Here is a 26,230-nt window from a genome sequence, read left to right as displayed (position 1 = left end):
AGATTGATGGTAGTCCTCCAGCCAGTAAGGAAGGGTAACCAAGTACCTTTATGCTTGTCCCGTTTATGCTTTAGCTTTGCTGGAAGGGGTCTTAGTCTGGCTATGGCCTGTTCACGATGATTCAAATAAATGGGACCAGGAAATACAATGGGGCCTGAGGAGAAATAACTTGCACATGCATAGGAAATTTCACATAAAATAAGTTCAAATTAAAAACAAAAATATATCCTTTGTCTATAATATAAAAGGGAAATGGAAACCACAGTATGCAAAACATGAATAAAAAGGTATTAATATGAAATAGAAAATTCAAGTGCCAATGTACAATAACTCAATAAGAGGATAAATTATTAACAAGAATTTCAAACAAATTTTGCTGTGCCGTTTAGAATGACAACACAACCAAATCTCAATTAATTCATAATTATTAAATTTGTGCAAAGTTCAGATTGGTAAAATAGCCACTTGGAATTTGTCACATTAAAAAGCTTAAGATATCTGTGTAGTAAGATGTATTGCACTGAGAATTTAATTTAATTATTGAGTAAAACAAGCTTCCATTTTTGTTACAAATATATTTTACAATAATCGGGGCACAACTTCGCAAAATATTGATTGATTTCTATGGAAAAAATATGCATACCAAAGTTGATAATTTGAACTTTCAAACGGGAGAAGGGAAGAAAATGGGGTTGAGGGGGAAAATAAATCAGCCATAACTAAATGGTGGAGCAGACTCGATAGGATGAATGGCCTAATAGTGCTCCTATTTCTTATGGTCAAAAATGCAATAATAGAATTGAAAATGTAATATTCCTCTACATTAAAGATCAACTCCCTTAATCCTGCAATTTTAACTGCAATTAAAGTCATTGGCTTAAAGGTAGGAGAAAAAATGGATAAAGAACACTACTTTAAAAAGTGCATGGACTATGGAAAACAATGAGTAAAGAAACACAATTCTGTTACAATGTTAACAGTTTTACTCAACAGGGAATTTGGGCCTCTAACTTAGCAATGTTATTCTTTAAATACAATTTAAAAATCAAGCATCTACTGTCTATTCCAGTAATTCAGGCATGCTTTAAAGATTCCTTGCCACGTCCTATAAAAATATTCATTTGTGCATCATTATCAAAAACAAATTAATTGGTCACCTAACTCAATGCTCTTTTATGAGGCTTAAAATCTTTCAACTGCTGCTGATTCATCTGAATAAAAATAACTATTTATTTATTTAGCCATACTGCACAGAGCAAGCCCTTCTGTCCTCATGAGCCACACACTGCCCCAGGAATCCCACAACCCCAATTAGCCCTAACCTAATCACGGGACAATTTGCAATAACTTACCTGGTACATTTTTGGGCTGTGGGGTGAAACTGGAGCACCCTGGGAAACTCACACATTCCACGGGCAGGACGTACGGAAACACCTTACAGAACCAGAATTGAATTCTGAAATGCCTCAAGCAGTAACAGCACTGTACTAGCTGCTATGCTACCAAGATGACCATAAAGTACTGAGATTGAAGGATTTGATAAGAAATTATATACATAATTTCTTATCAGTCTTAGCTGATCTAGGTTTAAATGAATTCTTAGCTCATTTTAAATGTGGAACATTGAAGTACATTAAGGTGTTACCTGCTCTAACAATGTTGAGACAATTGGTGCCATACTTCAATCAATAACATACCATCTTTTTCCAGATAGCATTGGACAGGAGGTACACAAGCTTGAAGTCTCTCACAACCAGGTTCAAGGCCAGCTACTCTCCTTCAACGATTCGGTTCTTAAACTGTCAAAACTAATTGCTATCTCAATTTAGCATCACTATGACCATTTTGATCACTTTACACTAAAATAGCCTTTTCTGTTCTAATTGTGTTCTTTCATGTAAAAATTGTATAATTTATATTTTTCTTATGAATGGTGCTTATGTGATGCTCTGTGCCTGTGACACTATCATAGCTGAGTTTTACATTGCACTTGTGCATATGACAACAATAACAAATAATATGTGGGCAAAACAGCTAGGTTGGATATCAATTTATTTAGATAAATAAGAACATGAATCTCAAATGAAGGAAATCCATCTGACAAAAATCTGCAAGTTTGTTAAGAGTTTGTAGAAGTTTAATTATTCAAGTGAAAGTTTTTTTTTAGAGAAAGTTAAAAGCCTCTCCATATATCTAACATCCTAGAGAGTTGCAATTATGCAAGATATTTAACATGCTTGCTATACTGTCTTTATGGACCAATGATAATGAAACTGACAGTGTTTGCCACAATTGCACTGCAGCGACCTGGGATTTCCTCAACACTGTTCACAACAATATACCAAAGTCACCTGTGCTTCAACTCCTCTCCTGTGTTGCTTTGCTAGGACTTGGTCCAAATGAAAGTCAAATAATCACTATAACTCATATGAAAAGGTCTCACTAAAAATACCCTGAAAATATTACTTGACTGCATGCAGTCTGAGTTCTCAAATACATTAAATTATAACCACAGACTGACAAATGTTTATCCAAAACAAGAATTTTGTGCACATGCTGCAGTTCACACATATATTCCAAAGTAACAACTTCTAATTGTTTAAGATTTATTTTAGTTTCTATTCATACCAATGTGCATATTCCAATCTATTCTTAACTTTCATATACTTCAAAATTGTAATTAAAAGCTGCGCTAACTTCGTCTCTGATTTGCCACCTGTGAAAATTCCTTTCGGTGATTAGCTGAACAATCCACTTTTCTTATAAATTTATGGGATGTCTCTTGCTGGCTCTCTTTACTCATGCCTAATAGCTCTTGGGAAGGGGTGTCAAGTCAATGTCTTTAAGTGCAGTACACCTTTTTGTGGAGGTGTCCAACAACATTATTGCATAGGAACTTTATTCCAGCAACAATAAAGAAATGGTGATATTCTTGTATATCAGAATAATAGAGAAATTTTACAAGGAACTTGTGATATCATTGCCATTCCATTCTTGTCTGTCAGGGTGGGGGAGGTTAGGAGATTGGGAGATATTGTTGAAGAAACCTTGCTGATACCAGATTTGTCAAGCACCAGAGATCTCTGAGCTGATGTCCATAGCAACAGAAAAAGTAGTTTTCTTCTCAGAATCTCCCAAATCTTTCTATGAAGCTCTCTTCATATTTGGTTGTCAGAACGCACTGTTTTCCCACTGCCCACTGTTTCTGGGATACTCCCCCATAGCAGGGTATTGAACTTTGCTTTAAAATCACTTAGAAAAGATTAGTGTACTGGAAGCGTTTCCTGAAATCAATTTTGCATTAGTTATGATTCAGCTATCTTCAAGTCAGCTTTAAGGCTACCAAAACACCCTATATTTTGAATAATACAACATTTGTTGGTAGATTATATAAGTGGAACACGGGATAATTCATTAAGCAGTATAATTAAATAAAGAATAATTATTAAGTTTAGGAAACAATCATTAGTTTAAAATCCATTCACATTTAGCTTTTAACACTGTGCATAATTAAGGGCAATTAACATGTTCAACCTCCAGACTAATTACAATGTGCAAAGATCATCTTTACTCATGTCTGAAAACACCACTTTAGAAACATGCCAACTACTGTGCAAGCCTTTGTAGAAAACATACCTCTCACTTCTTCCAGCCTGTGTCTTCGATTCAACCGCTGTCTCTTTTCTTCTTGTCGCAGTTGAATATGTTCTTCTATGTTTACTCCAGGCGGGACAGGTCCTGCTGAAGAAATCAAAATAAAAAAAATGAAACAAAGCACAGAATGCTCTACCTAAATATCCTTCCAATACTGAGTTTCCTTTAAGTTTTCAGTAACGACATTAAAAAAAAATCACAAAACCCATGTAAGAATATTTCAACAACTAAAATGAAGGTTGGACTAAAAGAATCATTAAGTTTACATAAAACACTAAGTAAAATCCTTACTGCTGCATCTTTAGAACCCAAATGCAGAATTTAAAGCACTTCTTGTTTTACTGGCAAGAGCAGTAATAGCTAAGTACTATATTAATCATGTGATATTTTACAAAAGTAGTATTTTCCCTCAAATCACCAAAACTGACTTTTTCTGCAATAATCATTAAGTTGCTCAAATCATCATTACTAATGACTAACTTCTTGAAGTGCACAGAATGTCTTCCCACTGAATGTTCCAAGCACTAACTCTTACATTAATCAATGCGTAGATTCTCAAAATGAATCACAAAAAGAATACAAGAGCAGGTTCAGTTCTTGTTAGAGTTCTGGCAATCACTAAACATCCAGTATTCCATAGCATATTAAATGCACCTTGCTATATCACTTAACATTGCATCCTCCATAAAACACTGCGAAAACCTGTATCAAATGGGAAATACTTCAGATGTACTGAAAAGATCACATTAGTTAAGTATACTTCCATTTAAAAATTACTTTCCAAGGTTGGAATTTAAATCACAGGCCCAGAAATGACTACCTTAACTTTATTAGAGCTGGGATGATAGCAGGGTAAACAGAATCTCAGTTAAAACTACTCACCTAAAAGAAGATCTAAAGGAATCATCTCTTTAACAGCATCAAGAATTCCCCGCTGCCTTGCCTCTTGACCATCCAGTTCTCGGGCACAGGCCTTACAACAACCACACAGAGCGCAGCCAGACTCACCAGACCCACACCCACAAAGCCTGGAAAACACATAAAACCATGCAGTTTTTAAAAAATCCCTTTACAAATACCAAATAATTATTCCAATACACTAACGTAGTTAACATTTATCACATGGTGCTTCTAATCTTACAATATAACACTACAGGTATAACACTGACTTTTACAAGTTCTAATGAACTGACAATGAATCAGCAGAAAGATAATGCAGTAGTCAGAAGCCTGGCAAGTACCACACAGCAATGAAATCAAAGTCAGCTGATAATATACAACTAAATGCTGTAACAGTTGATGCAATTGATTGAACTTTGTACAATTAGACTCTGATGGCATTAACAAAAGTATTTAAAAACTGCAGAAGTGCACATAATAAATGAGCAATTGCACACACATTGAGGATGTCTGCATGAGTCAGTTTTATATAAGAATGCAAACTGAAATTGGAGTCTTCAACTATTGACTGAAGTTCACCTCTACTTAGGGCAGCTTAGAAGGAAATGTATGTTTAGGAATGCTGCCAGTTTTATCAGGTGACTGCCCCAAATGTCTCATGCCTTGCATCTTACCGCGTTCTGAAGCCCTTGCTGTTTTGAATATAAGAAAAAAACAGTTTGGGTAAAGAAATCAAAAACTGAAATCAAATACCATGATTTACATTAATAGCCTCATGACTTAAAATTGCTTGCCTATTAGTCACTTAGTTCAGAAGTTCTATACTTAAGAAATTCTATTTGGAGAAACATCTTTGATCACAATTTAACCAAAAATCAAACTCTTTGAGTTTCTCTACTAAGATCATTATTTTATTTTAAATAATTATAAAGTTCTAACAATAAATAAGATTTGAAGGATTAAGAGTCAATGCCACTAAAAGTTAATTATGAAGGCCAGGAAGATCATTTTTTTCAAACTATTAAGACATTTCACATTTTAAAAAATTCATCTAAGCTTAAAAGGATGTGGCCTGACCTGTATTGACGTGATCTATTATTAGAAATGCAGTGGATTTCTGCTCAGTCCTAATTTGCTGAGGCTCTTGGAGAAATAAATAGATAGCAGTACCTGATTTGCGAACATTGCAAATTAATATCCATTTCATTCCTTAAGTAACAGTAAATGCTAAAAGCTACACTGTTCATCTTAGACACAACATTCTCTTAGATCTGATTTTATACCCTCTAGAAGCAGTTGTCATGACACATTGAATTTGAGCATAATGTTGACCAGAAAGATATAAAACTTTAGTTCACTGATACCTGCAATTGATCACAACCAATCTTGTGATGCGGTTAAAAACTAGAAGCTGGCTAGACATTGGAGAAATAAATGCATAATTTACTGAAGTCTGACATCTCAATGAATGAATATTTCACACCAATCTTTTGAGATAATGAATGTCATTAAAGCCTATTTCCTGATAAGTTATTTAGAAATGCATCTGTTGCCAGTATCCCTTGCAATTTCACTATAATAACCCGACCTGCAAAATGACCCCAAAACCTTCAGATATTGTTTGTGTCAGTGGCATACCCTGTGAGGTAGTAATAAATATAGTACAATGCAATGTTCAGAAAAATAACAAGGAAAAGCTTCCTAAGTCTTCAAAATAAAGGAAAAATCAGTAAGCTGAAAAATTGGTGCACTACTGTATGTGCTACATAGCTGTTAGTCTTTGTTTAAAATGGGTCTGAAGACTAACTTCATTCATATTAAACTTCTTGTGCCTCAGGACAGATGTTTGCAAACCAATATGCAGCTAGCAACCCGTTCTGGATTCTAAATTAATTTTATAGTGAAAGGAGAGAGGGAATACTGATCAGTTGTGACAGAATTATAATACTTTTGTTCAAGTCAGAGCAAATTGAGGCATGACTTTTGCTTGAATAGACTCCCAAACTCCACTATTTTAATTATGTACCATAAACATATCAGGAAACCTAAAGTACTGAACAATTCATTCTCAATTGCATAAACAGTAACCTATTATTGACATGGATGCCTGACACTGCTTAATCAATCAAAATGACATACTCTAAAACACAATCTGCACTTCAGAATCAATAAGCTCAATTAACTGATAGCTCATGAAGTAACTAATGTCTAGGGTGCTTGAATGTTGATAGTTACCCTTTAGGGAAGCCTCCAATTGTTGAATCATTTAAGAAGGGCTATTTAAGTGCCCATCTAAACTGAAATTCCTAATCACACGAGGAAGATCCAGTGGATGCCTTTGCCTTCAGGTAAGACACCTTTCCAAAGGAGTCCCACAAAAGTATGTTTTGCATTCATTCAAAGGAACAAACACCATTGATCTAATATATCATCCCACTCCCCAAACACGTATACACACAGACACAAACACATAAAAATTCAAGGATATTCTGATGCAGAAAACGCCTTGAAATCAAACTTGTGACCTCAGGAAACTAGAGCATTAATCCAAACTGAGAATCTTCTTTTATACATGCACAGGCTAGACAAAGATATGGCTATAAAACTTGATAACTAGACGCTTGAAGGCTATATTATTAATTGTAGCATAAAACACTTTCATAGGCTATGAATACAAGTAAATGGGGACTCACAATGAACAAATCACATATATTTAAAAAAAACAAAAAATTCTAATTTACTTTTATTCTTACTTTACTATTCCCTAGAAAATACAAGGCCACAAAGTGACATAACATTTGATAAAGTAAGATTTACAATTACCTATCAAGTGCCGAGATAAAAGGACCTCAGAAGCTTCTATTACTGACAATGACAATAAGCTCCATGGGGATTTTATGAAAAACACCAAGACTAATCCACGAAACAGAAAAAAAATCTCCATAGGATAAACAAAGATGTCTTCTTTAAAAGGCAGTTAAATAAACGTGATTTTACATTTTTTTAAAAAAGTAGATTGTGACAGAAAACAAATTTCATCTCAAGCAAAATATTAATATACTGAACAGGTAGAGTTTTGATGAATAAAATCAATATGTAACACTAGATGGTTTCCCTTTCCATAGATGCTTCCTGAGTTTTAAATTTTGTATTTGTTTTTTTTAAATCTTGCTTGGTTAACTTATTCTTTGCTACTTAAGATATAGATGCTCAATATTGAACAAAAGCAGAATGCAAACCCACCCTCCAGGAACTCTGTCTGGCCGTCCACTGCTGACACAACTTGCTCCATAACCTGTACAGTCTCCACACACAGTGCAGACCATGCATTGGTCTAACTTCCATTTGTGCATTCCAGGAGAGCACATTATGGATTTTTCATCCTTTTCATCTAGCTCTTCTTCCAAATCCTCATCCATCGCAGTTGCCATGTTTTCTACATTAAAACCTACTTGAAAGCAAACACAAAGTCATTATGGTCAAAATATTTCTCGTTACATTAATCTTATTATTCATTACCATCTGCATATACTAATTAAAACTAAGTCAATATCACTGCAATTTCACCATATATCCCAACAGTTATTAACAGGCATCAATTAATCTCATGTGGAAAACTACTAACTGGTCTAGCATTGTTGCGGCATGAAGATAGTTCCAATCTCCTACCAGTCTGAGGCTAAAGGCTTTTTTAAAAATACACTCCTATAAAATCTTTCATATTTAAAACTTTGTACCATAAGCCTAGAAACTCTGACATGCAGAAATAATTTCTAATGGCTGTATGACATTTTTAAATCTTCAAACTACTGCATAATCTTATATCAATTCTCTTATTGACTTCATTTTACACAATACAAATCACAGATCAGACGTGTGTGAGAATAACAAACTGGAATTAAAATGTTAATAGTGAAAAATTAACTGGTTGGTCATAAAAATCATTCTGCAGAGTTTTTATAGATTAATGAAATCCGACTCAGAATGGAGAGGCATTTTACTACCATTTATCCTATACTCTACCTCAAGTTACAGCTGATGTTGGTGTTAACTGTATAGATTGCTCCCATCTCCAGCAATAATTTATTTGAATTAGTACCTTGGTGTGCAACTTTAAATTTTAAGAACTTATTAAATATACCATGAAAAAGGTGGAAGTAACTTGTACTTGAATGAACTTTCTTGTAAAATCGACCACTTCCTCTTACACACAAATTATTTATTATTATTATTACACACAAAATTACTCTCTCAAAATATATGAAGTATTTTATTTACTTCAGACAAGTTGTTAACAACAGTATTGCAAAATAACATTGTTCAAGAATCATACTTGCATCAGTGCCAAAATGTACTGGTCTTTAGCTGGCTGTTCCATAGACAGAATCTGACTAATTGCTATGTATATGTTACTGTTATTTTAGGTTTTGTGTGTTATTTGGCATGATTTTGTAGGTTATTTTTTGGGTCTGGCAACGCTCACAATTTTTTCCCGTATTAATAAATAGTAATTCCTTATTCATTTTATGACATACCAACTTACGGACCGTTTCATAGGAACACTCTACCTACATCTAGTGGGAGAAACCTGTACATTTTAATTATCAATCTATTAAGCAACATTACTGACAGCAAATGTAACAGTGTGGTACTCTTGAATGTTCCTTACCTTTCCCTCCTTGACAGAGTGCACCAGTTTCCCTGCCACACTGTCCCTTGTTGTTCACTCCAAATGTCCAAACTTCTCCATTCTTCGTCAATACACAGGCATGTGCTTTACCCAAAGCTACTTGACTCACAAAATGCCCCTTTAACTCAGTCACAAGACCTATTTACAGATTTGCATTAAGAACACATAATTAACCCAGTGATTATCAAAAATTAAAGGACAAAGTATAAATACTTATGGCATTTAAATTACGAACCTGAGTTGTCACAATAAACAGCATCTTTGCCAAACATGTACAGTTCTCCCTCTTTTGTTGTGATTGCACTACTTCCATTGTTGCATGCTGTATAGACTGCTGTTTTGCTTTCCATTTTAATCATTTTCTTTGGCTTGTAAGGTTTTGGTTGGCGTCTGCTTTTAGCTACAACACAGAAAACAAAAATCTAAATCAATAGCTGTTACTGGCTATTGAAGGTGGTGGTAATTCCAGAGAAAAGCAGATCTAGAATCTGAATGACATCATTCATTCAGGTTTTTAAATCTAAAATCTTCCACTGTGTTACCCTATGTTACCTAAGTGAAGTGAATAGTTGCACCACCTGCTACGCAACTGTGGTTAGATGTTTAGCAACATCATGTGCAGCATCTTGCCAAAAGGCCCTCTGAAAATCCAAATAAACATCCACTCACTTTCCTTTGTCCACCTTGTCTGCTATTTTCTCACAGGCTTCCAACAGATTTGTCAAGCAAGATTTCCCCTTAAAGAAATCCCCCATCATGGCTATTGTTCAAAAGAGAGTATACACTCCCATCAGGGTCTTATTACCCCGGCAGTTTTCTAACTCTATACAATACAATGTCATATCTCATTAAGGATTTGACTTCAATTTTTTTTATACCAGCAGAGCCATTCCACACCCCCTGCCTGTCATTTTGAGACAATGAACAGACATTAAGTTGCCAACTATGATCTTCCAGCCACAACCCAGTGATGCACACAACATCCAACCTGCCAATTTCTAATTGTATTATATCATCTACCTATTCCATATACTGTGTGCATTCATATTTAACACTTTCAGTGCTGCATTTATCATCCTATGCTGGCACTGGAGAGGATGTAGAAGTGATTCATGAGAATAACCCTGGGAATAAAAGGAATACAAGGAACATTTGATGGCTCTGAGCTATACTCACTGAAGTTTAGAAGAATTGGGGGGGGGAAGAGAATCTGACTGAAATCTATTGAATATTAAAAGAGCGTCCTAAAAGACATCTTGGGAGGAGGAATTATTTAATTATTTTAGTCAGAGATTAAGTCCTTGAATAATAAGGGGGTCAAACATTATAGGGAGAAGGCAGAGAATAGGGTTGAAACAGATAACAAATCATTCATGATAGAATGCTTCAGCAAACTTGGTGGGCTAAATAGCCTTATTCTACTAATTAGTACTTATGGTCCTTGGACTCGTGGTTGTCCATCGGTTTGTAAGCTGGCCATTAAGCAACACTGAAACAGCGGGCTTTTCACGTTAGTTTGTTCCATCCTGTCAATGATTCCAATGGAAGTAAATTTAAAATGATTTGAAGTGGTAACTACAAATTTTCCCCATTTTTTCCAAACAGTAGAAAACCTGGAAAGTAAAATAGAGGACAAGAGGCAGCAAAGTAGCTAATAGAACTGCTGCCTCTCAGCCCTGGTGATTCAAGTTCAGTCCTAACATTTGATACTCTGTGTGGACACTGCACATTTTCTGTGTGACATATGGCTTCTTCTGAGTACTTCTGTTTTGTCCTATTACTCAATGATATGAAGGTCAGTGGGTAATTATTCACTGTTAAAGTGTCCCTAGTGTGCTGATGTGTGGTAGAACCTAGGGAGACTTGGTGAGAATGTCAGAGAAATTACACAAAATTTGGGTAAATTAGTGTTTAATGATTGGGTTAACCCATTGGGCCAAAAAGCCTATTTGCTTTTGTGTGACAACAACTCCAGGATATAAGAAGCCACTCAACCCATCAAGTTTACATCCATTCTACACAGGGGCAAGCCAAATGGATAATATTCTTTCATATCCCTATATTCATTAAGCACTAATTTTCTTTTAAGATGACAGCTGGATTTGTACCACTATTGCATCATGAGATGCTTTATTAATATTAAAACAATTAAAAAGTTAATTTCCTTACATTTCTCTAGGTTTGTCTAGAATACTAAACACATTTTGAGTTTCAAGGATGGTAATACAGCTTTAAAACTAAATTATGGATGCCAAAGTTGAACCATTAACTTTATCAGAAACAGGTTTAATATTACTGACATATGTTGTGAAACTTGTTGCTTTGTGGCAGCAGTACATTGCTATACATAATAATGAAAACCATAAATTATAGTATCTATAATAAGAAAATAAATAAGTAGTTCAAAAAAAAGGGAAAAAATATCAAGGTGATGTTCATGGCTTCATTCTTCATTCAGAAATCTGAAGTTCTTCCCTTAACTGATGCAAGGCCATTAAGACTGTTAGACCTGTCCACACTTGAAACTGCATATACTGAGGATGTTGTGGATATTATTCTTCACTAATGCCAACTCTGAAATGATACATTAGACTCCCAACAAGTTCATTCCCAAAGAGTTATTGTCCCTTTTTTTTTAATGCTGTTGGAAGAATAAATGAGCTGAAATGATTCTTTGGCTTTATAAATACATGGCTATTACACATCAGAAAACTGACAGAGAAATGTTCTTAATATACCCATATGTATGTCTGTACCTGATTCACCATCCTCGCCTTTACTGGCCAACCCAGTGAAATAAACACTTCCATCTTCAGCCACCATTAAGGCATGAGACCCATCATGACCCACAGAGAACTGTACAATCTTTGGCGATTTTGTGATGGGTAATTCGACCCACTTTCCTGCAGTAGGTCCTCCTTGTTTGATTCCAAGGCTCTGATATTTACCAGTATAATGCATCTAGGATTTAAGAAAAATTGTACCTTTCTTCAGTAGAATATCTAGACAATTTCATTCCACTTATCCATAAATCTTACAAGACACCCATTGTAAAACAGTTTAAAAACCACTACTAAAAGTATAAAACCAGATTTTTTATTCTCCTTTGTCACAAATCATTCATGCCGCAAACATTGAAAATGGCCAAATTCAAGTTATAATTTGGTCTTTGTTTTTTTTTAAAAAAAGCACTGATTTTACTGGTCTACACTTATCAGCATTATAGCAATCTTTGCAAAAATTGGTGCCTGCCATACAAGACTGCTTATGAGCTCTGTTTAACTATTAACTTGTGAACAATATTCTGGTGAGAATGAATTTGAAATTAAATCACTCTAACACCAGTACTTGACAGGTATACTCTTGGCAGAAATCAGTATTTTACAAATTAAGCTTCAAGTCACTCATTTTAATTCAACTATCATGATTGGCAGTGATCAAATAATCCCCATATATTGCTTTCTGTGGACATTTGCATTGCAATTTGCAACAACTATAGTCACGAGAAATCAGCACATTCTTTCATGGACCTGGATACCTGTAGTCAAGTAATGGTTTATCTACTTAAAGGATCACATTGAAGTATCCGTACAAACTCAAATAAGGACAAAACTAGAATGTCCCATCCCAGGGCAAATAAAGAACAGGAAGAAAACTCATAAATAGAATTGTATCAAGACCATGAAGGTTTGGTGGAAGCAAGACCAAAGAGCAGGGGTGGGAGAATCAAGAGTGTGAAAGAAAATGACAAAAATTCAAGTTTAATCATCATTAAACCATACATAAATGCATACATAGAACACAGAATAGTACAGCACATTACAGGCCCTTCAGCCCACAATGTTGTGCCATCCCTCAATCCCTGCCTCCCATATAACTCCCACCTTAAATTCCTCCATATACCTGTCTAGTAGTCTCTTAAAATTCACTAGTGTATCTGCCTCCACCATTGACTCAGGCAGTGCATTCCATGCACAAACCACTCTCTGAGTGAAAAACCTTCCTCTAATATCCCCCTTGAACTTCCCTCCCCTTACCTTAAAGCCATGTCCTCTTGTACTGAGCAGTGGTGCCCCGGGGAAGAGGCGCTGGCTGTCCACTCTGTCTATACCTCTTAACATCTTGTACACCTCTATCATGCCTCCTCTCATCCTCCTTCTCTCCAAAGAGTAAAGCTCTAGCTCCCTTAATCTCTGATCATAATCCATACTCTCTAAACCAGGCAGCATCCTGTTAAATTTCCTCTGTACCCTTTCCAATGCTTCCACATCCTTCCTATACTGAGGTGACCAGAACTGGACACAGTACTCCAAGTGTGGCCTAACTAGAGTTTTATAGAGCTGCATCATTACATCACGTCTCTTAAACTCTATCCCTCGACTTATAAAAGATAACACCCCATAAGCTTTCTTAACTACCCTATCTACCTGTGAGGCAACTTTAGGGATCTGTGGACATGTACCCCCAGATCCCTCTGCTCCTCCACACAACCAAGTATCCTGCCATTTACTTTGTACTCTGCCTTAGAGTTTGTCAAATAAAACTACAGCCAAATAAAAGAGTTCCAACAGTACCAACAGTCATACGCATACAGCACATATAATTATGATAGCAGTAAACATAGTCACACAAAATAAATAATATAGCCCAATTTCCTGAGTGTCACAGCCTAACAACTCTAAGAGAATTGTACTCAATGTTATTACCACTCAGAGGGATTTTAAAAATGTGTTTCGTTTTGCATCGACTGTGTAATAAAGTGAGTCATGTTAACCAATATCTGAGAATCTTGCTAGCATAAATTAGAACTCTAAATTCCATCTCTTCATAAAAGAGATGAGTATTAAACAATATAATTATTGCTGGCTAATTTCTTATGTCAATGCAATTTTATCAATCTGATTTGGACCAATTATAAATACCATGCTATCACCATTAGCTTCATTCACCTCTCAGTCCTCTCAGTCAGATTCTTAATCCCTCCCCAGCTAAACTTCCATTCTCTTTTCCAATTCTAAATAAACTTCTTAATTTTTCTTATTTTTTATTTCTGCTTATGAGAATTTTCTTTATTAAAAGTAACTTTTTGAAAAAATGAAAACATTTAAAAGATCCAAGGTGAAGCTAATCAAAAGTCAAATCAGACGAGTTTTTCAAGAGCACAGGTTTCAAAGACTTTCATATGAGAAATTATACTTTTTACTGGTTTATATGCAGGATCAAGACAAGCAAGGCATTTCAAGGGCTTGAACAGTTAATAAAAGGTTAAAAAAATTAAATCTGAAAAACAACTGAATGAGGGTACAAATTGTTGAGAAGCTACAACTGATATGAAAGACAGCGCATATAGTTACTATAGATTCTTAATAACAATATTTGATTTGTACAAAGGCATCAAATATGTGATTGCTCAGTTATTAAAATTAGCCCATAGAGTGGATCATAACAAAATAATCCTTTAACTACTTCATTTAAGATGCCTGAACAATGAACAAAAGCCAGGAAATGACATCTACTCAAAGGTTTAATGTATTAGCACAGCTCTGCACCTATTTTAGCAGGACTTTAGCAGCATTTAAAGTGTTAATTAACACTATAACCCAAAAAGGTAGACAAAAGACCTTCACACTGTTAAACCTAGATACACACCTTTCCATTAGCAGTTTTCATTAGTGCAAATTCTCGACCTGCTCCAACTAAAGCCGACTCCTCATCAAATCCTGTATCTGGTAATAAATTCAGGAGGATGTCAGACAAACATAATAAGGAAAACTGTTGTATATTACTCAGATTAGCCACAGGATATCAAGACCTTTGAAGCATATTCAATCTATGATGTTGTGTTTAGAAAAATGAACTGTTTTCCCATTTTCAAATTGCAAGGGATGTTCAAAAAGGACATGAACCAGTGAGTAACATAGCTATTAAGAAATTCATTAGTACAATTTTTCCCAAATAAAATATACAGAGCTCTTTCATTTATATTTTTGCATTAGCTTATCCAAGAAAAGTGCTTACGAGTCACTGCAAAATGTGTTGTACTGCAAGCCAGCTGAGATCATGTGATCGAGGTGGCCTGTAAAAGCAGGCAACAGGTGTCTGGCTGATGTGGCATGAATCATTCTTCTGCTGCAAAACTGACATCATGAAGAAACAGACAACAGGGAGGAAAAAACGAGGGAGAATAGATCTTGCACAACACAGGTGAAGAATATGGTATATTGGGAAAAAAGATGGATAAAAAAAGATGGTTGAGAGCATATATTATAAATGCAAGAGCTACTAGGACAGAACAGAACAACTAAAATCCTAGTAAATTTTATTTACACTCTGAAGAAATTTAGGAGTCAGAAGAAAGGCCTACTTAAAAGTCATAGAACTAAATTAGTGTTATGCTTTTTCCTTTCTTTTCTTTTTCAATCTTTTTATTATTATTAATATCAACAAAATAAAATTGATACATAGATAATGGGATTACAAACATCCACATTACAACTGAACAAGAAAGAATACATTAGCAATAGTTACAGTATAAATGAGTATTCCCAAATCATGGACAATACAAGTAACAAATAAACAAGGCAAACCTAGGTATATCATAATATATTAAAAAAAACAAGAAAAAAGAAAAAGAAAAAAATTTATGCAAAAAAACTAATCTAATAACTAATAAGGAAAAAAATGAAAAAAGAGTAAAAGAAAAAATGGAAAAAGGGCTGTTTATAGTATCTCACAAAAATACAAAATCATCAGTGTCGTCAACTCTAATCCTCTCAACATATATAAAATCAAAACTGGAAAAACAAATAGGCTTGGAACAGGGTCATATTACATCATATGAAAATATTGAATAAATGGTCTCCATATCTTTTCAAATTTAATAGAAGTATCAAATACAACACTTCAAATTTTTTCTAAATTTAGACATAACATAGTTTGAGAAAACCAATGAAATACGGTAGGAGGATTAATTTCTTTCCAATTCAACAAAATAGATCTTCTAGCCATTAATGTAAGAAATGCAATCATTCGACAAGCAGAAGAGGATAAATGGAGTGAGTCCATCATTGGTAAACCAAAAATTGCAGTAATAGGATGAGGTTGTAAATCAATGTTCAATACAATAGAAATAATATCAAAACTGTCTTCCAATATTTTTTCAAAAGCGGAAACAACCAGAACATATGAGTTAAAGACGCTATCTCAGAATGACATCTGTCACAAATAGGATTTATATAGGAATAAATATAGGAATAAGAATTTATATAGGAATAAAAATTTATCCTTGGACATATGAGCCCTATGCACAACCTTAAACTGTATTAATGAATGTTTAGCACATATAGATGATGTATTAACTAACTGAAGAATTTTATCCCAATTCTCAATAGGGATAGTAAGGTTAAGTTCTCTTTCCCAATCATTTTTAATCTTATAGAAGGGCTCTGAATGTATCTTCATAATTATATTGTAAAGTTTTGATATTAGCCCTTTCTGAGAAGGATTTAGTTCAAACAAATTCTCCAAAATACCTGAAGAAACAAAATTTGAAAAAGTAGGAAGTACAGTATTTAAGAAATTCCTAATCTGTAAATATCTAAAAAAATGAAATCTAGGCAAATTATATTTATTAGATCATTGTTCAAAAGACATAAAACAATTATCCAAAAATAAATCAGAAAATCGTAGTAATCCTTCAGTCTTCCAAGCTGAATAAGCTTGGTCTATAATAGAAGGATAAAAAAAGCAATTGGATACAATAGGAATATTTAAAACAAACTGAGTCAACCCAAAAAATTTCCAAAATTGAAACCATATACGTAAAGTATGTTTAACTATCGGATTGTCAATTCATTTTGGCAATTTAGAAAGAGCAAAGGGAAGAGAAGACCCTAAAATAGAACCCAATGCAAATCCTTGTACAGATTTAATTTCCAGGTTCACCCAATGAGGGCTAAAAGATAAATCCCAATCCTTTAACCAACACATCAAATATCGGATATTAACTGTCCAATAATAAAATCTAAAATTAGGCAATGCCAATCCACCTTCCTTCCTTGCTTTCTGTAAATATTTTTTACCTAATCTATTATTCTGCCATATATATGAGGAAATTTTTGAATCAACATTAGCAAAAAAAGATTTCAGAATAAAAATTGGTACCGCTTGAAACATAAATAAAAACTTGGGTAAAATAACCATCTTAATAGCATTAATCCGACCTATCAGAGATAAAGATACTGGTGACCATTTAGTAAACAAGCATTTAATCTGATCGATTAGGGGTAAAAAATTAACCTTAAGTAAGTCCTTATAGTTTTTTAGTGATTTTAATCCCTAAGTAAATAAAAGAGTCATTAACTAATTTAAAAGGTAAATTTCCATAAATTGGAAACTGTCTATTTAAAGGAAACAATTCACTCTCATTAAGATTTAATTTATACCCGGAAAACTTACTAAATTGAGCCAACAATGATATAACTGCAGGAATGGATTTCTCAGGATCAGAAATAAATAATAATAAATCATATGCATATAATGATAACTTATGTATATTCATCCTACGATTAATGCCAAAAATGTTCTGTGATTCTCTGATAGCAATTGCCAAGGGTTCGAAAGCAATATCAAATAATAATGGACTAAGGGGACAGCCTTGTCTAGTATAAATGAAAAAAGGAAGATCTTTGATTGTTAGTAAGCACCGAGGCTACTGGAGTATGATATATCAGTTTAATCCAGGAAATGAATGTCGGACTAAAATTAAACTTCTCAAGCACAGTAAATAAGTATGGCCATTCAACTCATTCAAATGCTTTCTCCGAATCTAGTGAAATGACACATTCTGAAGTGCTATGTGAAGGAGTATAAACAATATTCAATAATCTCCTAACATTGAAAAAAGAATAGCGATTTTTAATAAAACCAGTTTGATTTTCCGAAATAATTTGGGGTAATATCTTCTCCAGCCTGGATGCCAGTAACTTGGAAAAGATCTTGGAATCTACATTCAATAAAGATACTGGTCTATAGGATGCACAGTCAGTAGGGTCTTTATCTTTCTTCAATATTAAAGAAATGGAAGCTCTATAAAAAGATTGTGGCAAATTCCCCAATCTAATTGCTTCTTCAAAAACCCTGCATAACCAAGGAGAAAGAGTAGCGGAAAAACATTTAAAAAGTTCTGCTGTATACCCATCTGGACCTGGTGCTTTCCCAGAATTCATAGAGGAAATAATCCCTTTAATTTCTGCATCCGTAATAGGAGTTTCTAATATTGAAAGATCATCAGATGATAATTTTGGAAAATTCAATTTCCCAAGAAAATCACACATGGTATTATAATCATGAGGGAATTCAGAATGATACAGGGAGGTATAAAAATCTTGAAATGATTTGTTTATCTCATCATTGTTAACTGTCAGATCCCCATTCTGCTGACGGATCTTAATAATTTGACGTTTAACCAAAGCATTCTTCAATTGACTAGCTAACAATTTACCCGATTTATCACTATGTATATAAAAATCAGATCTGGTTTTCATTAATTGATTTTCAATTGAAGATGCAAGTAATAAACTATGTTCCATTTGAAGTTCAACCCTTTGCTTGTAAAGCTCCTTACTAGGAGTGGTCGAATATTTCTTGTCAATCTCTTTCATTTTATCAGCTAATAAAAGAGCTTCCTTCTTAATGCGTTTTCTCAGACCAACATAGTAGGAGATAATCTGTCCACGTATATATGCTTTAAAAGTGTCCCAAAGTGTTCCACAAGAAATATCATCCGTGGAATTAGCTGAAAAGAAATCGATCTATTCCTTCATAAATTTAATAAAATCCGGATCTTGCAATGAGGTCAAATCGTCATTGTCTAGCACTAAAAGCTGTATCCGTAAATTTAATATAAAGTTTTAATGGAGCATGGTCAGAGATGGCTATAATATCATAATTACAACCAATTACCAATGGAATAAAACAAGAGTCAATAAAAAAATAATCAATTCTCGAGTAGGAATGATAAACGTGAGAAAAATGAAAACTCTTTGTCCTTAGAATGCCGAAATCTCCAAATATCAAAAATTCCATTATCAGTCAAAAAAGAGTTAATATGTGGCCGACTTATTAGGTAAAGTCTGAGTAGATATAGCTTTGTCCAACAAAAGATTTAAACAACAATTAAAGTCACCACCCATTATTAACTGATATTCATTTAGATTAGGTAGAGAAGTAAATAAGGACTTAAAAAAATCGGGATAATCCACATTTGGAGCATAAACATTAACCATAGCTACCTTTTTGTTAAAAAGACAGTAATTAACAAAAATCTACCATTCGGATCTTAAAAGATATCAGGCCGGACAAATGCAACAGAGGAGTCAATAAAAATTGAAACTCCCTTTACTTTTGCATTCGAATGGTACTGTTGACCCATCCAAAACCTAAAAACGCGATAATTATCCTCTTTCCTCACATGAGTTTCTTGTACAAAAATAATATGTGCATTAAGTCTTTGGAATATTTTGAAAATCTTTTTCAGTTTAATCAGATGGTTTAAACCATTAGTATTCCAAGAGACAAAATTAATGGTCTGAGCCATATTTCTGAAATCAACCCTATATAAAGTTAACCAAATTATGAACTCATGCATCTGGAAGAGGAACAAAAATAAGGGGCAGACTGGGAAGCGACGACATCGCGGACATTTTAGTAGTTTAAAATCAGCCCAAATGAAGAAACTAAAAAAACTGATGTAAAGAACATAAGATTTAAAAAAGACTGCTCACCCCCCCACCCAAGAGGAGAAAAGACCTCCCCAGCCAGGAAAAGGCTGGGAGAAAGGAGAAATGAAACTAAATCTACCCCCATATCAGCAGAAGGCAACTCCGTATATAAAGGATAAAAAAGATCCACCCAAACTCTAAAGAAATAATAATCACTATACTAAAACCAAACTTACTATAATTGGTAGTAAAAAAAAACAAAAAGAATATAATCACTAGTAACTTATAAATCGGGTAAAAACCCAAACAAACAAAAAAAAAAATTAAACTGTGATAAGAAATGCATTATAGGAAGACGACGAGAGAAAAAAAACGGCAAAATCAAAATAAAAGCCAAAAATATTTCAGAGAAGAAACTGCCATTTTAGTAAAAAAATTCACCTTAGAAGGATTAATAAAAATGACCAAAGCTAAAGTACAGTGATTGAAATAAATAAAATAAAAAGATTAGTACATCAAAAAAAAAACTTTAGAGTATAAAATATAGAGTAAACCTACACCAATAGCCAGAAATAAAATCTGGTTTTGGAAACAAAAACCATCCTGCAACGAACAAAATCACTCATTTATTAGAGATGAGAATCCGTAGCAGTAGGGAAGTTCTCATTCAAAAAGCTTCTCGCTTCAGATGTAGAAAAGAAAACACGCCGAGATGCATTGGGAGGCGATATTCTGAGCTTCGCAGGGTATAAGAGCGCAGGTTTTAGATTTTTCTCATAACATTCAGACATCAGAGATTTAAAAAGAAGCCTTGCCTTCATTACTTCTGGACTAAAATCTTCCACTAATCGAAAATTGAATTCTTGAAATTTGACCATCCCTACACGCTGAGCCACACGAATAAGTTGCTCTTTAACATGCACATAATGAAATCGGACAATTACAACCGGTGGTTTAGCTGAAGCACTTGGCGATCGACGCATAATTCTGTGAGCGCGATCAAGTAACGGAGGACTGTCTGGGAATACAGAAGGGAACGCATCCTTTAAAAGTTGAGCAAAGTACTTCGAGGGGTCCCCTTGTTCAATACCTTCCGGGAGACCAAGTATGCGTAAGTTCTGTCTTCTGGACCGGTTCTCAAAGTCGACACTCCTGGCTTTAAGTGTTTCCACGTGGTTAATCGTCGAAAGTAATTTCTGCTCCAGTTTTTCAATTATCAAGTCTCGCTTCCGAGTGTCCTCTTGCAAAGTTGCGATTAGAACTTGCTGCTGGTTAACTACTGAATCCATCTTATCCATATAATTTTGAAAAATCCTTATATCTTGTTTGAAAATTTGTCGTTGTTCTTCAAATTTTTCACTTAAAACCTCCAATAATATTTCATAAGTCAATTCAGTGCACTTAGGATCGGTCTTTTTCTTCTTCCCGTTCCCATTAGGATCTTTCCCAGGTTCTCGCCCTTTAGATCTAAGAGCCATTTCTGTATTAATTTCTTCAAAATTCACAATAAACTCTTAAAGGTAAGTCCAAAAAAGTAGCAAGAATCTTTTGGTGTAGGTAAAAGTAAGTTAAATAAGGGTGATCATTGGTTAAAAAAAGTAAAGGTTATGGAGCGAATCTGAAACAATGCTCACTCCATGAGCATCTCCTGCTGACTCCCGTTATGCTTTTTCCGATAGTAGTTGAACTTTATGGTTGCAGTCTGGAATTACATGCGAGTCAGATCAGGCAAGGCTAGCTGATTTTCCTCTATGAAGGACAGCAATCAGATGGATTTTCAAATGATTATTACTAACACCAAAATACTTTTGAATTAAAGGTATTTTTGAATTTCACAGCTGCGAAGCAGAACTCATCAGCACCTCATTCAATTCTGCAGTTTTAGTCTGGCAACATAAACACTATGCTATTCTAGTCTAATTGTCACAATTTTTATATTTTCATCTGAAATTTAGTGTTTTAGCCAAGTTACCACATTTAACTACCTGAAATTGGTATACAAGGTACTTGAGAAAGTTGAGAAGGTACTAACAAGCAAGTTTGTGAATGACAAGTCAAGAATGACCAGACCCTGCAAAAAGGAAATATTATCCTCACCATTTCATTAAAAAGTTTCAGCAAATCAAAGCACGTACAATTGAAAACATATGTTAAAACACAAACTGTATCACCATGCAGCTTCATTTCCAGCACTATGAATAAATGCTGATCCAAGAATGCATTTTTACAAAATCACTAAGACAGTGGCCTCTTAAGAACAAAATGTTACAACATTGAGCAATTTTATAACAGTTAATGAATGTTAAACATAACTTTATGTATCATTAACTTTTGACCATTTTCACCCACTATCATTAATTTCATGCTCAATTAGCAATATTCAACAAGAAAATCAATAGTTAAAGCCAAAGGATATTAAATATGATTGCATCATTATCCAAAATGCATATAGATTCTTCCAGCAAGTATTATGAAGTTTTAGATGAATGTTTTCTATTCCCATTTCAGGACTGCTGGGATTCAATAACAATTTGCATTTATACAACACCTTTAACACAAAAAGACATCTTAAGATGCTTTAAAAAAAGCCTAATTAGGAAATCAATTAGACTTAATTTTGGAGGAGAGGGTAACGGAAAGATTTAAAGAGAGGTGACAAAAGAGTTAGGCAGCTGATGAGGGACATAGCAAAGGAGTTTTAAAAAAATCAGTCAAAGGTACCCAAACTAGAGTTTGCTTCCCAATCTAGTTCATTTCCATGTTCTGATCTAGTCATTTAATGCCCCCCAAGAAACATTTCATCAGCAACAATTCCCCTACAAAACCTTGGGTGGCACAATCTGACAGCTCCAGAGCTGATGCCTTACACTCTAGCAATGTCTGTGTGAACACTGCACACTCTTCTCCTGGGTTTCCTCCGGTTCTCCCAATTCCTCAGATATCCTAAAAGACTCACATTTTGGTAGATTACTCAGTCACTGTAAATTGCCCACTTATGTAGGTCAATTGGGGTTGATGGGAAATTGGAGAGGACAAAGTGGGGTTAGTATTAGCATATGAGAACAAGAGCAGACTCCATGTCTCCAAGGACTTTCTCATCTATTAAGTTCAGTGAAACTCAAAGTTTGCCTGATAAGTTATAGTTCAGAAATACTGGAATAAACCATGAGCATAATACAGCACTTATAGGCCGAATTTTGTAATTGCCCATGAGAAATGTGTGCAAGTGGTTCTAAAAGTGCAGCCTGCATGGAAGCAAATATCCAAATCCACTGATTTTAACTACTCTTCATCCCACCCAGAATTTCAAATCCCTAATCATACACAAACAACAGTATCTCTTCCACTGTCCCAACTGATTTGTTAATCTATACTGGATAACTCCAGCAAATTATCTTTCAGCAGGCAATGCAGGATATGTTGGCAAATATTTTATCCAAATGGGCTGCCTGTAGTCTGGAAAGCCAGAGCAGAAATTAATGGAGCAGTCAGCTCTAGAGAGGTTGTGTTCTGTCGATGTGGGGAAATGGTAGAATACAAATTGGTGATCCCAATGGAAGTAATCATGTGAATAGGGGAAAATAGAGGTGATGAGTATGGAGAAGAGTGGGGAAGATTACAGCGACTGCTTTACATGGCAAAGACAAATAACTGAGCCTGGCTCTCACACCTCCAGTTATCTTGCCTTATTTCACTTGAAGCACTTTTCAAAGCTGAACAAACCCCTCAGCACGACAAAGATAATGTTCAAAATGCAGTTAAAGACTATGACAGGTCAACTGCCTTCATTAAGATTGGACATGGATGTCTAAATCTGTTGGGTTTTTAAAAAAATTTACACCTTGTAATCAGATTAACACTTGATTTTCTTGAGGTTTTGAAACTCTCCCCGTAGTCTTAAGGTACTGACTAATAGCTTTTGTTGTTTTATTATTACTAGCTACCCAGGGGAAGGAGCTGGAGAGAAAGCCAATGTTAATACCGGCCATCATAATGCCAAAGCGTCAGTTTACTCATTACCGTTTTTTGTGGAAATGTCCCCAAATTTCTGAGGAGTCAAATAGAGGCAAGATAATGATGCAGAAAAATATATAGATCATCAGCATTTAAAAACACTTCAAATATACTCATGACACAAAAAAGCAAATCACAAATTATGAATCCTTACTAATGATGTGCAAGTCTTTCTCTAGATCAAATAAAGAGAGGCCACAGGCATGTAAACACTTCCTGGCTAACTTGAGCTGCAGCTCCTGTTGAAGTACAGGCTCCGTGCTTGTTGTGTATATCCGAACTACAAAACCATCCTGCAAAAGGGGAAAACAATGCAGATTACTCTGGGTAAGTGCATTATTGCCATTGAAGTTCATCTAATTATAACTGGATAGCAATCACAAAAAGCAAAATTGTGTGAAATATCAGTGCACAAAATATACTTGCATCTTTTGATGCAGTAATCTGATTGATATATTCTCCATCGGTGAATAGAATGTTCTGTCCTCCAGCTTGACAACCTGAAAAAGATTAATTTATAATTTGTTTCTAATAATTCTCATAAAAAATTGCAAAATAATTATCTATGAAAAGATCTTCAAAGGGCCTAATACCCTTTCTGTACCAATCATGAAATGTTGAATCTTGCATAGAAAGAGCCCATATTCTGAGAGTATGTCTAATAAGAGGATTAACAATTAGTCTAGGCAAGTGACAAGGAAGTGCAGATCCAAGAAGTGCAGAAACGGAGTGATCCGTACTAGAGTTCAACTCTATTGCCACCCATTTTGGGGGTAAGGAAGTAGTCGGATTTGATATAAAAGTAAAAGGTCATCAGCATAAAGAGAAACTTTATGCTCAACACCTCCCCTCCAAATCCCTATCAATTCAGCACAGTTATGAAATGCCAGTGGCTCTATGGCCAAATCAAGAAGTAAGGGACTAAAAGGGCATCCTTGTTGGGTGTCACGTTTAAGGTTAAAAGACTGAGATTGCTGAGAGTTGGTCAAAACAGAAGCGGTGGGACATGAATATAACAATTTAATCCATGTAATAAAACTTTGTCCAAAATCAAATTTTTCTAAAAACTGCAAAAAGATAATTCCACTCCACACGATCGAACACTTTCTTCGCATCAAGAGAAATGACACATTCAGGAGTCCCAATTGAGAACGAATTAAATAAACACCGTATATTTAAAAAGGGAAGACGACTTTTAATAAAACCAATTTGATCTTCAAAAATAATAGAAAGTACAATGTTCTCTAATCTATGAGCCAAAACTTTAGCCAACGTTTTAACATCGACATTTGACAAAGAAATCAGCCTAGACAAAGAACACTCTGTTGGATCTTTACCTTTTTTTGGCTAAAAGAATGACACATGCCCCATTAAATGATGCTGGCAATTTACCATGTTTAAACGAATCAGATAGAACTAAGAATAATTGAGATGAACGCAATGAGGAAAATTATTTATAAAATTCTGCAAAAAAACCATCAGGTCCAAGAGATTTACCCAACTGCAGTGCAGAAATGGCAGAGGATATTTCCTCTAGTGATAACGGCTCATTGAGTTTTGCTTTAAGGTCGGAAGAAAGTGAAGGAATATTTAAACTGTTTATTTATTTACTTGCTTACTTATTGAGATACAGTGCTGAATAGGCCCCTCTGGCCCGTCAGGTCTCGCTGCCCAGCAACCCGGCAATTTACAATGACCAACTAACCTACCAACTTAAAAAATGTTTAAATGTTTAAAAATGCTCAACAGAGATACCATATTTCTTTATCTGATGCGGTTTGGGATTCAATTCTTAAGTCAGTTAACTTAGCCTCTTTATGTGCTCACCACTGCCTTTTGCAGTTTAAGGTTGTACAAAGGGCTCATATGTCTAAAACTAAATTATCGCGGTTTTATCCTGACATTAGTCCCGTTTGCGACAAGTGTAAAGGGGGCGAGGTTTCTCTTATACTGGGCTCGTCGTAGTCTAGAGAAATTCTGGAGAGAAGTTTTTTAAATTTTTTTTTATCCCATATTCTTAATTGCTACTTAGAACCTAATCCTCTGATTACTCTTTATGGCACGGGTGATGTGGACATGCATTTGAGTCTGACTAAACGTCGAATATTATCTTTTGCCTCTCTTTTGGCTAGACGGTTAGTTCTTCTTAGATGGATTGATGTTGACCCACCCACTCACACTCAATGGCTTAGTGATATTAAGTCCCGCTTAGGCCTTGGAAAGATTCATTATTCACTTCTCAATTCGGACA

General features: G+C 34.8%; 1 protein-coding gene across 12 annotated transcripts in view; it reads right to left on the bottom strand.

The window, feature by feature from the left end:
• The window catches only part of mycbp2 (MYC binding protein 2), a 207,641-nt gene that overhangs the window by 128,969 nt on the left and 52,442 nt on the right, over positions 1–26,230 (bottom strand). For 7 of the 12 annotated variants that reach the window (XM_059970399.1, XM_059970401.1, XM_059970402.1 and 4 more), the window contains exons 7-16: positions 24,406–24,479; positions 24,134–24,272; positions 14,894–14,970; positions 12,001–12,205; positions 9,480–9,644; positions 9,224–9,382; positions 7,798–8,005; positions 4,537–4,682; positions 3,637–3,741; positions 47–154 (exon numbers count right to left, since the gene is read on the bottom strand). In XM_059970399.1, the coding sequence (XP_059826382.1) occupies positions 47–154; positions 3,637–3,741; positions 4,537–4,682; positions 7,798–8,005; positions 9,224–9,382; positions 9,480–9,644; positions 12,001–12,205; positions 14,894–14,970; positions 24,134–24,272; positions 24,406–24,479 (1,386 nt within the window). The remainder of the gene's footprint in view (positions 1–46; positions 155–3,636; positions 3,742–4,536; positions 4,683–7,797; positions 8,006–9,223; positions 9,383–9,479; positions 9,645–12,000; positions 12,206–14,893; positions 14,971–24,133; positions 24,273–24,405; positions 24,480–26,230) is intronic. The other 5 variants (XM_059970411.1, XM_059970400.1, XM_059970403.1 and 2 more) reach the window with 5 other exon arrangements.

Source organism: Hypanus sabinus, chromosome 5, assembly GCF_030144855.1.
Source record: "Hypanus sabinus isolate sHypSab1 chromosome 5, sHypSab1.hap1, whole genome shotgun sequence".
Classification (NCBI taxonomy): Eukaryota; Metazoa; Chordata; class Chondrichthyes; order Myliobatiformes; family Dasyatidae; genus Hypanus; species Hypanus sabinus.
This window is presented reverse-complemented; position numbering and strand designations above follow the sequence as displayed.